This window comes from Crotalus tigris, unplaced genomic scaffold (genome assembly GCF_016545835.1).
Source record: "Crotalus tigris isolate CLP2741 ecotype Arizona unplaced genomic scaffold, ASM1654583v1 scf7180000017600.4437325, whole genome shotgun sequence".
Lineage (NCBI taxonomy): Eukaryota > Metazoa > Chordata > Lepidosauria > Squamata > Viperidae > Crotalus > Crotalus tigris.
This window is the reverse complement of record NW_024096504.1, coordinates 4175254-4187710: the sequence shown is the minus strand read 5'-3', so window position 1 is coordinate 4187710 and position 12457 is coordinate 4175254. Positions and strand designations below refer to the sequence as shown.

The window sequence follows — 12457 nt, the reverse complement described above, 5'->3', positions numbered from 1 at the left end:
ATGGAGCAAGAAAGGGGGAAAACTCCCCGGAAAGAGAGCCACTGCCCCGACTGGAACCTTGCCGGATATCGGGATCCGAGAGGTCAGATTCCTCAGGAGACGAAGTGGTGGAGACACGGGACCACAAGCCTCGCTGGTCAATGGGCGTTGGAAAGAAAAGCGAGTGGGGAAAGGAATCAAGAAAGGTGATCCTGAGACGGGTGGCCAGGCAACCAGAATGGAAGCAGGAGATGGAGAAATCCCTGCACGCAAGTGAAGAGGGAGAAAGCTGGGCACCATACTCAGACTGAATCCTAGAGAAAGCTATTGACCCGATGAAGAGAACTCTCAGCTCCCTAAGAGAGGAGAATCCTGAGCCCTATGGCCGCCCCAGCTCCTGGAGCCGCAAAGGGAGAGGCACCGAGGGGGAAGTGGAACCTTCAGCCCCGGGGACATCTGCTGATCCAGTAGTCCCCACCCCCTGCTGAACCACAGATGGCAATCTGGACGGAAGACACTACCACCAACAACGGAGGCACCGATCCAATCCAAGACGTCCGCCGTTGGAGGTGAAATTCAAAGGGGAGCCAACATGCTTGGGGTTTTTCCTAACCCCAGTCCTCAGTTACATGGAGGAATACGGGCGGGACAACCCCAGCAACAAAGCCTACATCCGGATTGTGCAATCTGCCCTGGATGGACCAGCCGAAGATTGGGTGGTGAACTTGCACGACTCCAATGCCCCAGAGCTCAACGACTTCAACCGTTTCATGTCCTCTCTGAGAAGGCGATTTGAAGACCCCCTGGCTGATCGCAAAGCCCGCAAAAGGATAAAAATGATGAGGCAAGGCAAACGCCCTGTGGCTCACTATACGCAAGAATTCCGGGCCATTGCCAGCAAATTGAACTGGCCAGAAGACATCCTCCTTAGCCATTTCAAAGACGGACTAAATTATGATCTATATGACGCTTGCCTGCCCCAAGGGGACCTACACCAACTTGAGGAATGGTACGTCTTGGCAGAGGAAGCAGAGATCGACATATTGAAGAGACACCGCCGAGGAAAACAATGGAGCCGCTCCCTGCCTGAGTTGACACACGAACCAGTGAAACCATTGGCTACAACCAAGAAGCAAATGGGGTGTTTCAAGTGTGGAAGAGAAGGGCATCGAGCTGTAGAATGCCTCTCCAAAGCCCCCCAGCACAACCCAGACAGATCCCCAATCAACAAATCCAGAAAGTTCAGCTAAGCCAAAAGAAACGGCCATGAGAATGATGGAAATTGCAGAACCCCCCACTTCTGCTCACCAAGGGGAAAGAACTCCAGCCTACACCACAGGGCCGGTGGCTGCCTCAGATGACAGCTCGGAGGGCAAACCCCTGGTAAGTGGACACATCACACCCATCCTCAAGACAGTGACTATATTAATCCCCCCCCCATGCCCGAAGCTGTGAAGGTGAAAGCCTTAATAGACTCTGGCTGCACCCACTGCCTCATTAGCCCAACACTAGTGGGGAATCTGGGCATCCCATCCAGGAGACTGGAACAACCAATCTCATTTGGCCAGTTAGATGGATCCATAGCGAGGGGGGGACCAGCTACCCTAGCCACTCTACCAATACACCTCTCCCTGGGCAAACATGAGGAGGACATAACATTTGTGGTGACCCCAGGCATGGAATGTCCAGTGATCCTAGGGATGGAATGGGTAAAAAAAAATGGAACCCCTGGGTGAATTGGAGGACGACAGAAATCAAATTACCGAAGGGGTGCCCTATGGACTTAAAATTCCAAGGAGGGCTACCAGAATCAAGAACAGAAAAAGCATCCATGGGAGAGGAAAAGGGACCACCACAAATACCAGAGGAATACAGAGATCTTGCTGAAGTTTCCAGTGAGGAGAGGGTGGATGAGCTCCCCCCCCCCATTGACCCACAGACTGTGCCATTGAATTCAAGCCTGGGGCAAAATTCCTGAATTTTTTCACCAGTTCCAATTTAAGCTCAAACATTTACCAGGGAGAAAGAACTTCTCGCATGCCCCAATATAACAGTGCGCAAGCCACAGACTCTAAACCAATGATGGCAGAGTCACAATTGGCAGCACCAGTAACCACAAGTACCCAAGCTAAAGTAAAACCACAACTGGACAGCCAAACTGGAATTGAATTCCGAAAAAGTTTGGAAACAGATGAATGGTTCCAGAAAAAGAAAAATGTGTGCACAATGAGAGATGGGTTGCCTTGGGTAGGGGAAAAGTTATATATACCAACAACCCAAAGAGTCACTTTCATGCAGCTTTGCCATGACACAAAATCAGCAGGGCACTTTGGATTTGTAAAAACTTTACACTTAATTAAACGGCAATTTTGGTGGCCATCCATAAAAAAGGACATAGAAAGCTACATGGTCAGCTGTCCAAAATGTGCAACTGCAAAGAGGTTGCAAGGGAAATCACCAGGACTATTACAAACAGTGGCAAATCCCTCAGCCCCCTGGAGGGAAATAACCATGGATTTTATAGTGGAATTGCCAGAAAGCAATGGGAATACTGTGGTCTGGACGGTCACGGACTTGTTTTCCAAACAGGTGCATTTATCCCTTGCCAAAAGATTCCCACCGCAAAAGCCTTAGCGAAACTTTTCGTCCAGCACATTTACAGATTGCATGGGGCACCCCAATGCATCATCTCTGACAGGGGAGTGCAATTTACGTCTGCATTTTGGAAGGAATTTTTATCCCTTTTAGGAACCACTCAGGGACTGACATCTAGCCATCATCCACAAGGGAATGGGGGGGGGGCTGAAAAAATGAACTCAGTACTTGAACAATATTTGAGATGTTTTCTTAATTTCCAGCAGAACGATTGGATGGACTTACTCCCTTTTGCAGAAGTTGCCTACAATAATGCAATCCACTCCAGCACAGATTATACTCCTTTTCAAATAGCCACTGGTCAAAGTTTCAACCCCATGCCAGAATTAACCCCAAACGAACCAACGATCCCATCACTGAAAGAATGGATGGAATAATTACAAAACACCTGGCCAATAGTTAGAAAAGCACTAGATGAAGCTAGGCAGGCATACAAAGCACAAGCCGATAAAAAAAGGGTTGAGCCTACACCATTCATTATAGGAGAAATGGTCTACTTATCTACAAAATACCTAAAGTCCCTACAGCCCTGTAAAAAACTTGGACCAAAATATATAGGGCCTTTTCCAATTAAAAAGAATCATAAACCCAGTAACAGTAGAATTAGAATTACACAAAAATCTCAGGCAAATACACCCAATTTTTCATTGCAGCTTGCTGAAAAGAGAGCGTCAGTCACCTTTACAGCCAAAAATCCCCCCTCACCACCTCCAATCATGGTGGAGGGCGAACAATATTTCGAAATAAAGGAAATCCTTGACTCTAGGAGATATCATGGAGCAACTCAGTACCTAGTTGCCTGGAAACACCTCCCTCCCTCACAAAACGAGTGGGTCCATAAATGTCATGTCAGAGCCCCGAAGCTATTGAAGAAGTTTCACACAGAGTATCCTAACAAGCCTGACTAAATTTTATACTTGTGTTTTCTTTCAGGTGGATCTCTCTTATTTTTAAGAGGGGCCGGATGTCAGAATCCAATTATATTTCATCTTTAAATATCAAATATAGAAACTCCCAATTCTGCCTTCTCTGGATTCTGCCATAAGAGGGAGAGAAGGGGGAGAACAAAGGGGCTTTATGGCCCTCACTTCCTTCAGTACACTTCAAAGGGACTGGATGTGGATATCACCAAAAGGACTAACCATAACAATGGGGCTATTACCTTTCATGTACTCCTCTCTGAAGTCTCCCTCCAGCCGGCAGTAAGGAAAAGGGTGTGGGAGTGTAATGCCTGAGTGTCGCTGGAAGAAGGGGGTGATTGGGTGGGGCTACTGGGGAACCCCTTAAAACCTTGAATGGGAGAGCTTGGATCCCAAGTCCTGTCTAGAACGCCTGCAACCATTTTCTCTTAATAAAGGATGCCTGTTGGAAGAACTATTCCAAGAGTTCTGTCTTCTTAAGATGCAAAGTGGGGTGGGTCCTTACACTCTGCTTCCATCTGTCCTGTTTGCCATCGTTCGCTCCCTAGAGACTAAAATGGACGATCTGAAACTTGAGCTGGCCACGAACAAGGAATGTATAGGTGGTGGTGACCCTTTGACAGATGTATGCAATTAAATTTCATTTTGATGTATGCCAATTGGTGTACATTCAAAATGACAATAATGTTGCTGTTGTTGTATTAATATATATAAAACCAGAAGTTCTTTCTCAATTAGCATATTAAATGACATCAGATCTGAGAAATAATGCAAAATATAACATCAAATGAATTTACTTTAAGAGTCAGCATGTATCTTTGTAGAAGTGTTACTTTTCAGCATATCTACCATTTTTTGGAATGTAAAACATAACATCATTTTGAAGTTATCTGAACATGTTCCACAGTTGTGTTTTAGTTATAGCACAGATTCCATTTGTTATCCTAAAAGTTTTATTCAATATTCAATTTATTTATTCATTTTAAATAAATTTCCCCTCTGTGGTACTTTATGCATAGTTTATATGGTATATAGAAGTGAAGTTATTGAAAAATTCAGACTACACAAAACTAACTTTATAGACACTATGTATACATTATATGTGACCATCTTTAAAACTGAACCCCTTCAAAAATAATATATACTTAGATCCTAACCCATCCCAAATATGTAATATTGGAAACTGGAGTGAAGGAATAAAAATATCCTTAAATGCTTTTTTAGTTATCAAGCATCTTCACTACATTATTGCTACAATTGAGTTGTAGCTTATTTGGCAAGAAAACCTGGAAGAAAAATTGGGATTCTAGTTGTGATTCGCTGTCCGCATTTTTCACTTAAACTTATTACTTCACCTTAAATGGTAAAATCTGGGTATTCAGAGACCTGAGGTAATCAAGCTGTTGGAACAGATATACAAAAAGCAAGAACTGTAAACAAGGATGGTTTACAGGATTGAAAAGACAGTTATATGTTGAGAATGTTTTATATTTCCTAGCTGAAGCAGAGAGCTTTATAATTCATAGGAATAGGACAAAGGAATTAGCATTTGAATGAGCTGGAAAGATATTCTGTTGCCTGAATATTTTGGGATTGGAAGAAAATACTATGTATCCAGCTCTGCTCTCATCTTGCTATTGCCAGATGAATATTATCTATTGATTGTTATATGAATTTTCTGTTCATATGTACAATGCACATGCATATATAAAATATGTTTATCTGCATATTCTCTAGTTTTTGAATTAGCAGAATTTGATCTTTAATAGTCAATGTAACATACATGAGAATTTTTTCAGCATTTTCTTTCAGATTCAGAATAAAAACAGTTGCCGTATTCCATTGCACTCCAGCCATCAAAACAAACAGGATGCTTCCTGTAAAAATTCTGTGGAAATAGGAACTGTATAATTTTAAAAACTTTCTGATTATATTATGTTGACTTTTGAGATCTTAAATATTGCCCTGAGCTGATATAATAGAAAGAAAATCGCTCCCTGTCCACCAGAGTTATTTGTTGTTTAACTGAAATTCATTAGTAGTAATTGTAGAGGTTTCTAAAATTTTCTAATCTCTATACATAATTTGTTAAATTACCCACATTAACTACTTATTGACTATTCAATAAGACATAAACTCACACTCACATGTGCACAACTGAAGCATGATTTTGCACACCATTTACTTGATAGCCAAGATTGCTTGAGGAAAACTTAGCGCAATCTCTAATGTTACTGGGATTATAGCCAATAGATTTTGAGGTACTGCTTGTGTGAGCCAAAAATTGATTTTTATTTCATAGTGAAGAGCTTGGAAGCAAGTTTTTTTTTTCTTTCCTGCCATAGGCAGTTAATTAGCTGAACTCTAGATCAGTAGAACTGAATTCATTTTTGAGGATCTACATACATTATGATATAAATATTTTTAATTTTCTTATCTACTAATCTTTGACTGCAAGTATTTCATGTAGAATTCCTTCAGAGGTTTGGTATTTAACTGACTGAGTGCCAATGTTAGATTTTGTCCTAAAATAAGAAATTGAAAATATACAGAATTATCCCCAGGGATTTTTAGAATATGTTCACCAAGTATAAATATTGGAAACAACTGCAACCAGCATGTACTGCTTGCAATTACCATATGTAAATATGTAAGTTGCATCATATTTACTAATATAAGCATTATTTTTTCTCCTGCATAGCAGAGGCTGTAGCAATGAAAATATTACCTAAATCAGGGGTCGGCAACCTGAAAGTGTGAAAGAGCCACTTTGACCCATTTCCCTCAGAAAAGAAAAAAAACTGGAAGCCGCAAAATGTGTGCATGCACACGCGCGCCCAGGCGCAGAACAGGGAACTTGATTGAAGAGGCTGGATCAGCTTCATTTTCTTCCCTCCGAGGCCAGAACCCCCAACGTCCCTCCCCACCTTGATCCAGAAAGATTTGTGCCTTACCTGAACCCCGAATTGGTCCCTTCCAGCGAGATGCCAAGCCTCTCCTCCCTCGTCCTTCCCTGGCAGCTACTGTGTTTAAATTTGCTTTTTCTTGGGTGGCTACAGAGCTTCCTTCATTTTCTTTCCTTCCTATCCCTCTTCTCCCCCCCCTCCCCCCACCTTCCCTTCAATACCCTTGTGCTGCAGTGTATCCTCCTCTCCCATATATGTTAAATTTTTAACGTATGGGCAGCTCTGCCGTCCTGGCTTCTCCCCTCGGAAAAGACTGCTCTCCCCCCAGCCCACGCTCTCCCTCTCTGGGACTTTCTTCTTTCCACCTTTTGGCGCAAAAGTTCCCAGGGAGCAGAGGAGGAGGCTAATGGGGAGAAGGAGCTGCTGCAGCAAATCTTCCGAGGCGGCAGTAGACGGCCGCTCGGGCTTGCCTATCAGCCTGCTACGGGAGGCTGGAGTTCTGCCTCCGGAGGAAGGCGAAGGCACACGGCTGCCCATTCGCCGCCCCAGCTGGGACTGCTGCCCAGCCCGGCGAGACACGTGGCCAGCTTGGCTTCCCAGGGAGCAATGCCCCCCACCAGCCGCTGGCCCAGCCATGACTGCCATCCAGCCCGGGCAGACATGTAGCTGGCTCGGCTGCCCAGGGAGCGATGCCCCCGCCAGCCGCCACCCCAGCCATGACTGCCACCCGGCCCAGCCTGGGGAGATGCATGGCCGACTCGGCTGCCCAGGGAACGATGCTGGCGCCGGCCACCGCTCCAGCCTGGACTGCCGTTCAGGGGGCAACAGGAGGAAGAAGGGGAGGAGGAGGCCAAGGAAGCTGCCACTGCCGGGATTCTGCGCCGCCTGGCCTCACCCTACACCCATCCACTGTAGCTGTGGTGGGGGCTGGTGCCGCGCGGGCTGCTGGCCCTGGCCACACTGCTGCGGCTGTTCTGCCTGAGTGGCCCCTGCCTGCCTCTCTACCGGCCCGGCTGCTCCCTCCTGGGCACCCCTCTTGCCCTGGCACCCACCCGAGAGTCAGCAGGAGGAAGAAGGGGAGGAGGAGGGTTGAAGAAGCCGCTGCCACCACCCCAGCTGGGACCCCGTGCTGCCCGAACCTCGCTCTCCACCCATCCGATGTAGCTGCAGTGGGCCACAGCGGCGGCTGGTGCCCCGCAGGCTGCTGGCCCTGGCTGCAATGCTACAGCTGCTCTGCCTGACCAGCCCCTCCACCGGCCCGGCTGGCCCCCCTGGGTGCCCCTCTTGCTCTGCCGCTCGCAGGGCAGCAGGAGGAAAAACAGGAGAAGGAGGAGGGCAAGAAAGCTGGCCCCGGGCCCCAGGAGGAGGCTCTCCTCTCCTACCATTGCTGCATCTCCCTCTTCCTTCATGGCAGCTGGGACTCCAGGTGCGCCTTCCCGGCCAGTGGGGCCAACAGTCACGCTGGCTGGGGATCGCAGGGGCTGCTCTCCCTTGGGCTGTGGCTTGCGGGAGGGCTGGCCTGCTCCCAGCGGGGATTCTGGGGCTTCACCGCGCAGCTCCACGGCCACGTGTGCCTTGGACGGGGCCAGCCTGGGAAAGGGAATTCCTGGTGCGCCTCTCCCAGGGAGTGGGGCACCCTGGCGCTCCAGAGCTGCAGGTGATGGCTCAAAGAGCCGCATGCGGCTCCGGAGCTGCAGGTTGCTGACCCATGACCTAAATGAATATGGACCAATTTATAAGTTAGCCAACAAGACTTTGAGATTATTTATGAATTTTCCTGCATAGACTGTGTTTTACTGCCCTTCAATATTCAAGCCTACATATAGTTCTACACACTTTTTGTATTACACACTTCTTATTTTAAACTTATTGCTCTATGAGTCTTTTGTGAGATGGGATGAACAAAAATGTTGGTCAACATCATGAAAATAATGTAGAGATGCTATATCTAATACATTTGGGGGAGAGACTGATTTTTTTTCTTCTTGCTGTTTAGGGTCCTCTAAATTTATTTATTTATTCCAATTTATTGGTTGCCCAAGTCCAAATAAAACAGGGGCCATTAAAAAATACAAACAAGCCCAGGTTTGGGAATCAATGCCAGATTTTCAAGGCTTTCTTAAGAGTGAGAGCGCCATCCTTGTCTCTGGTAGGTTGCTGTTCCAGAGGGTGGTTGATCCCTGCATTTATACAAATTAACAAGAAGATTTCACTTTGACTGCTGTTAGTCTTAGAAAGCATATTGTTGAATTTGGACTACTAGCAAATGTCTATTAATCTGCTATATTAGTGATGTACTCTCACAAATAATAAAATACCTGGTGTTCAGATCTTGGGCAGTAGCAGCTGCCACATTTCACATTAGAGGAATTTGTATTTTTTCAGTACTGAAATAGTTTCTTCAGTCTGCAGAAGGGTGGATGGTGCACTACATAAAAGTACTTTTTCATAATGTTGGTGTTGTTCTGAGTAAATATCAATGATTCTTTACCAAGACAATTTTCCTTGTTTCAGATATACTGATATAGATGATCTTAACAAAATTTAAGTACTATAGCTTTCAGCACAATCTTTTTTGTACGATGTCCTGAAAAACACGGATTTCATTAAGAAGTAAATGTAGAATTTGTCACTTGTAAATAAGTGTTTTCAAAATATGTCTCATACCTGCCAAAGAATGTTTAAGTGTGCAACTGTAAGCTTCATAGAATGGGTTAGATTGCAGGTTCTTAATATTTAAGAATTTATATTAAAGGGAAAAAATGACTTGTAACAAGTCCTGTAGTTGTTTGTTTGTTTTTGCAAAACACACGGAGATTTATTAAGAAGTCTTTGGGGGAAATCACTGTCCCCAATGTATGAAAATCATGTTTTATTTAATAAATCCATGTGACTTTAAAATGCAGCAAGCTTTAATCTGAATTATTTGCAAGTTCCATATTTTTGTGATGTGGTTTAATTCAATAAACAATTTAAGGCAAATGTGTGCAGTTAATACAGATTTATCAGTACTTCCTAGTTTTCTTCTTTTTCCCCATTATAACTCTATTTTAGTGTGTATATATGTTTACTCTTGTAAGTTTGCTTGCATAAAATGTACCACACTAATCAATTGGGTGTTAGATATTCTGGCGGGGATGGCTGAATATACTTTCTCCTCCTCTTTTAGTGCCACCTTGGTTAACAACACTTGCAAATGCAATGGTAATAAATAGTAATAAAAAGTCATTTTCTGACCAATGTGCTCATTTATAACCAAACTTCATGTGCCTGACAATAATGCATGCTGGAATGGATGCTTGGTATGAATGCAGTAGAATAGCTTGCCTCCTGGAGATGTGGTGCTCCATCACTGGAAGTTTTCAAAAATAGACTGGACAACAATTTACCAGGATGGAATGAGGTCTCCTGCCTTAAGCAGGGGGTTGGACTAGAAGACTTCTTGGGTCCCTTCCAGCCCTATGATTCTATGTTCTAATGAGAGTAACACCAGCATAGCTGTACAAGAGAATTTTATCTAAATGAAACGTCAGCAACGTTTCTCAGTCTGTCTCAATCATGTGTTCACTTAGTGACCATCTCATTTAATGGCCTGGTTATTGGAACAGAACATGGTCACTAAACAAGCAGTGAATGCATATGACTCTGCATTCTGTTAATGCAGCATGCCATTCTTGGTTATGTCTAATATTATAAAACGTTTCAGCTTATGAATCCTCTGTCTCCATTTGTAACTCCAAATGGAAATTTATCCCCAAAGTGCATTTTAACATTTAATGTCTGCCTAATTTGCCTTTTAACAATCCAGCGATCAAAAATGAAAGGTATGAGAAATGATTTAGGAAAATATTTACATCAAATGATGTATGTCAGCCTGAGTTTTTCTTCCATTGTTAACCTGGTTTACTGTCTCCCATGCTGTAGAAGTTAGGAAGTGTCAAGATTGGTATCATGGCCTGGGTCATCTGAAACAACTCAGCATTTACGGTTTTAACAAAATACATGCTCATTACTATTATGCTTCTCATCCTTCCTATTACCTATCTCCTTATCTTCTTAGAACTATAATTTGGTTGCTTGTATCTTACGATTTATATTAATTGTTTTATTTAGTACCCTAGTATGATTTATGTTGATTGCTTATTTAGTATCCTACAACCATTTATTGTGTTGTATCTTGATTTATGATGAGTGCATTTTATGATTATAATCATGATTGACCACTTGTTGCTTGTATGTACATTGAGAGCTTATGCACCAGAGACAAATTCCTTGTGTGTCCAATCACACTTGGCCAATAAAGAATAATTGTTATTTTTTCTAGGCACACCAAAGATTTCCTCCCTTGCAGACTATGGGAGTTGTCTATTGCAGTACTGTAGTGCCCTCTGATGGTAAGTACCCTACGCCTAAATCTTTCTTTAAGGGATTTTTTTGTTCATATGCTCAAGGAATTGGTTTTTTAGCTTACTTAATAATTGTGCCTTTTTTAAAAAGAAAAAAAAATTGAAAGAGATTAACTTAGAGCCAGTACAGTTATTGGTGTGATTTTTTTTAACCATTTTTCTGTTCAAAGAAATTAATGAGGCATCTTGCTTGCTTTAGTCTTTCCACAATACTGAATTGCAAAATCCAGTGCACCGTTTTTGGGGTCGTTTTGTTTTTCTTTGCATATTCTGCTTTATGAAGAATCTTTCTTCATGGCTATTTGTTCATGACAAAAACAAATAATTCCTTTCCAAGATTGCATCTTTGTAAGCTGTGGAAGGCTGTTTTGAGCTTCTGCCTTTGTTTTGAAGATCAGATTTCTTTTGCAGACAGTGTCAACCAAACCTATGCTGCTGTTTCCCCTTCAAAACCCAGCTTGTTATATATTCTATGCATTTGTTATAGTTCTGCATTTTGATGCAACTGATGCTTTAAGATCATTGCTTTATTTTCTGCATCTCATGCTGAATTTGAAATGCAAATCTTAAGCTGACACGTTTCAGCTTTCTCTGCTGTGCATTCACATCACCTACCATGTGTGACTAAATAGTATTGATTGAGTTTCTTAATCAAATTCCTTTAGTGGTATTTGCTTCTTAATACAACTTAATCTGTATTTAAGAACGGTTATGGTCACACTCTGTGAAACCTTTTCTTTCTGTCTGTCTGTGACTCACCTCATTGTGAAAAATCCTGCAAAACAAACAGGTGAAATAGTGAAAGTGTAGTAAGACATGAAATCTATACCATCATGTTGGAATGTTATAGCACTGTGGTGGCAAACCTATGGCACGCGTGCCACAGGTGGCACGCAGAATCCTCTCTGTGGGCACACGTGCCATTGCCCCAGTCCTAGGCCTCCACCACCGTGTGCAAAAAAAAAAAGTTTCAATCAATCAATTTCAACTTCTTGCAGGGAAAAAAAGATCTCGCAAAGTTGGAATTGCTTGATTGAACTTTATTTTCAGTCCTACACAGTGGCGGAGGAAGTGACACATCGGAACTAGAAAAAAGGTGCCGTGTGGGGGTGGCAGGAGCAAGGCATTGCATGCAAGGGGTGGGACGGGGCCTGTTGCTTCCCTCCCCCTGCCAGACACCTGCCAAAGCTGTGCAGGATAAGATTGCCACCCCCGCCCAGATGCCCTCGCCTCCCCCAAGTATTTTTTTGACTAACCTGCATTTCAACTGCATTCCATTTCTCCATTTGCTTCTCAGCCTTCGCCATGTGTAACTAGTGGGATATTAAAATTGGTTTACTATTTCATGCAAACTTCACTTTTCCCAGATAGGCCATAAAACCAGTGACTAAGCTGTTGATAAATATCTAGTGGTGTGCATCTATCTTCATGCCTGTTATGCTAGAAGGCTGGAAAAGAGCCCTTGCTTACTATACTTTTTTTTTGTAAAAAAAATTTTTATTTTCAATTTTGCAATGCATTACATTCATAAAAATACTTCAGATAAAGGGTAAAATAAATTGATACACACAACTTTCGGTATTGCTCACCC

General features: G+C 43.3%; 1 protein-coding gene across 3 annotated transcripts in view; it reads left to right on the top strand.

Annotated features, from left to right (window-relative positions):
• The window catches only part of MCU (mitochondrial calcium uniporter), a 209490-nt gene that overhangs the window by 176345 nt on the left and 20688 nt on the right, over positions 1-12457 (top strand). For all 3 annotated transcript variants that reach the window (XM_039367775.1, XM_039367765.1, XM_039367784.1), the window contains exon 2: positions 10785-10854. In XM_039367775.1, the coding sequence (XP_039223709.1) occupies positions 10785-10854 (70 nt within the window). The remainder of the gene's footprint in view (positions 1-10784; positions 10855-12457) is intronic.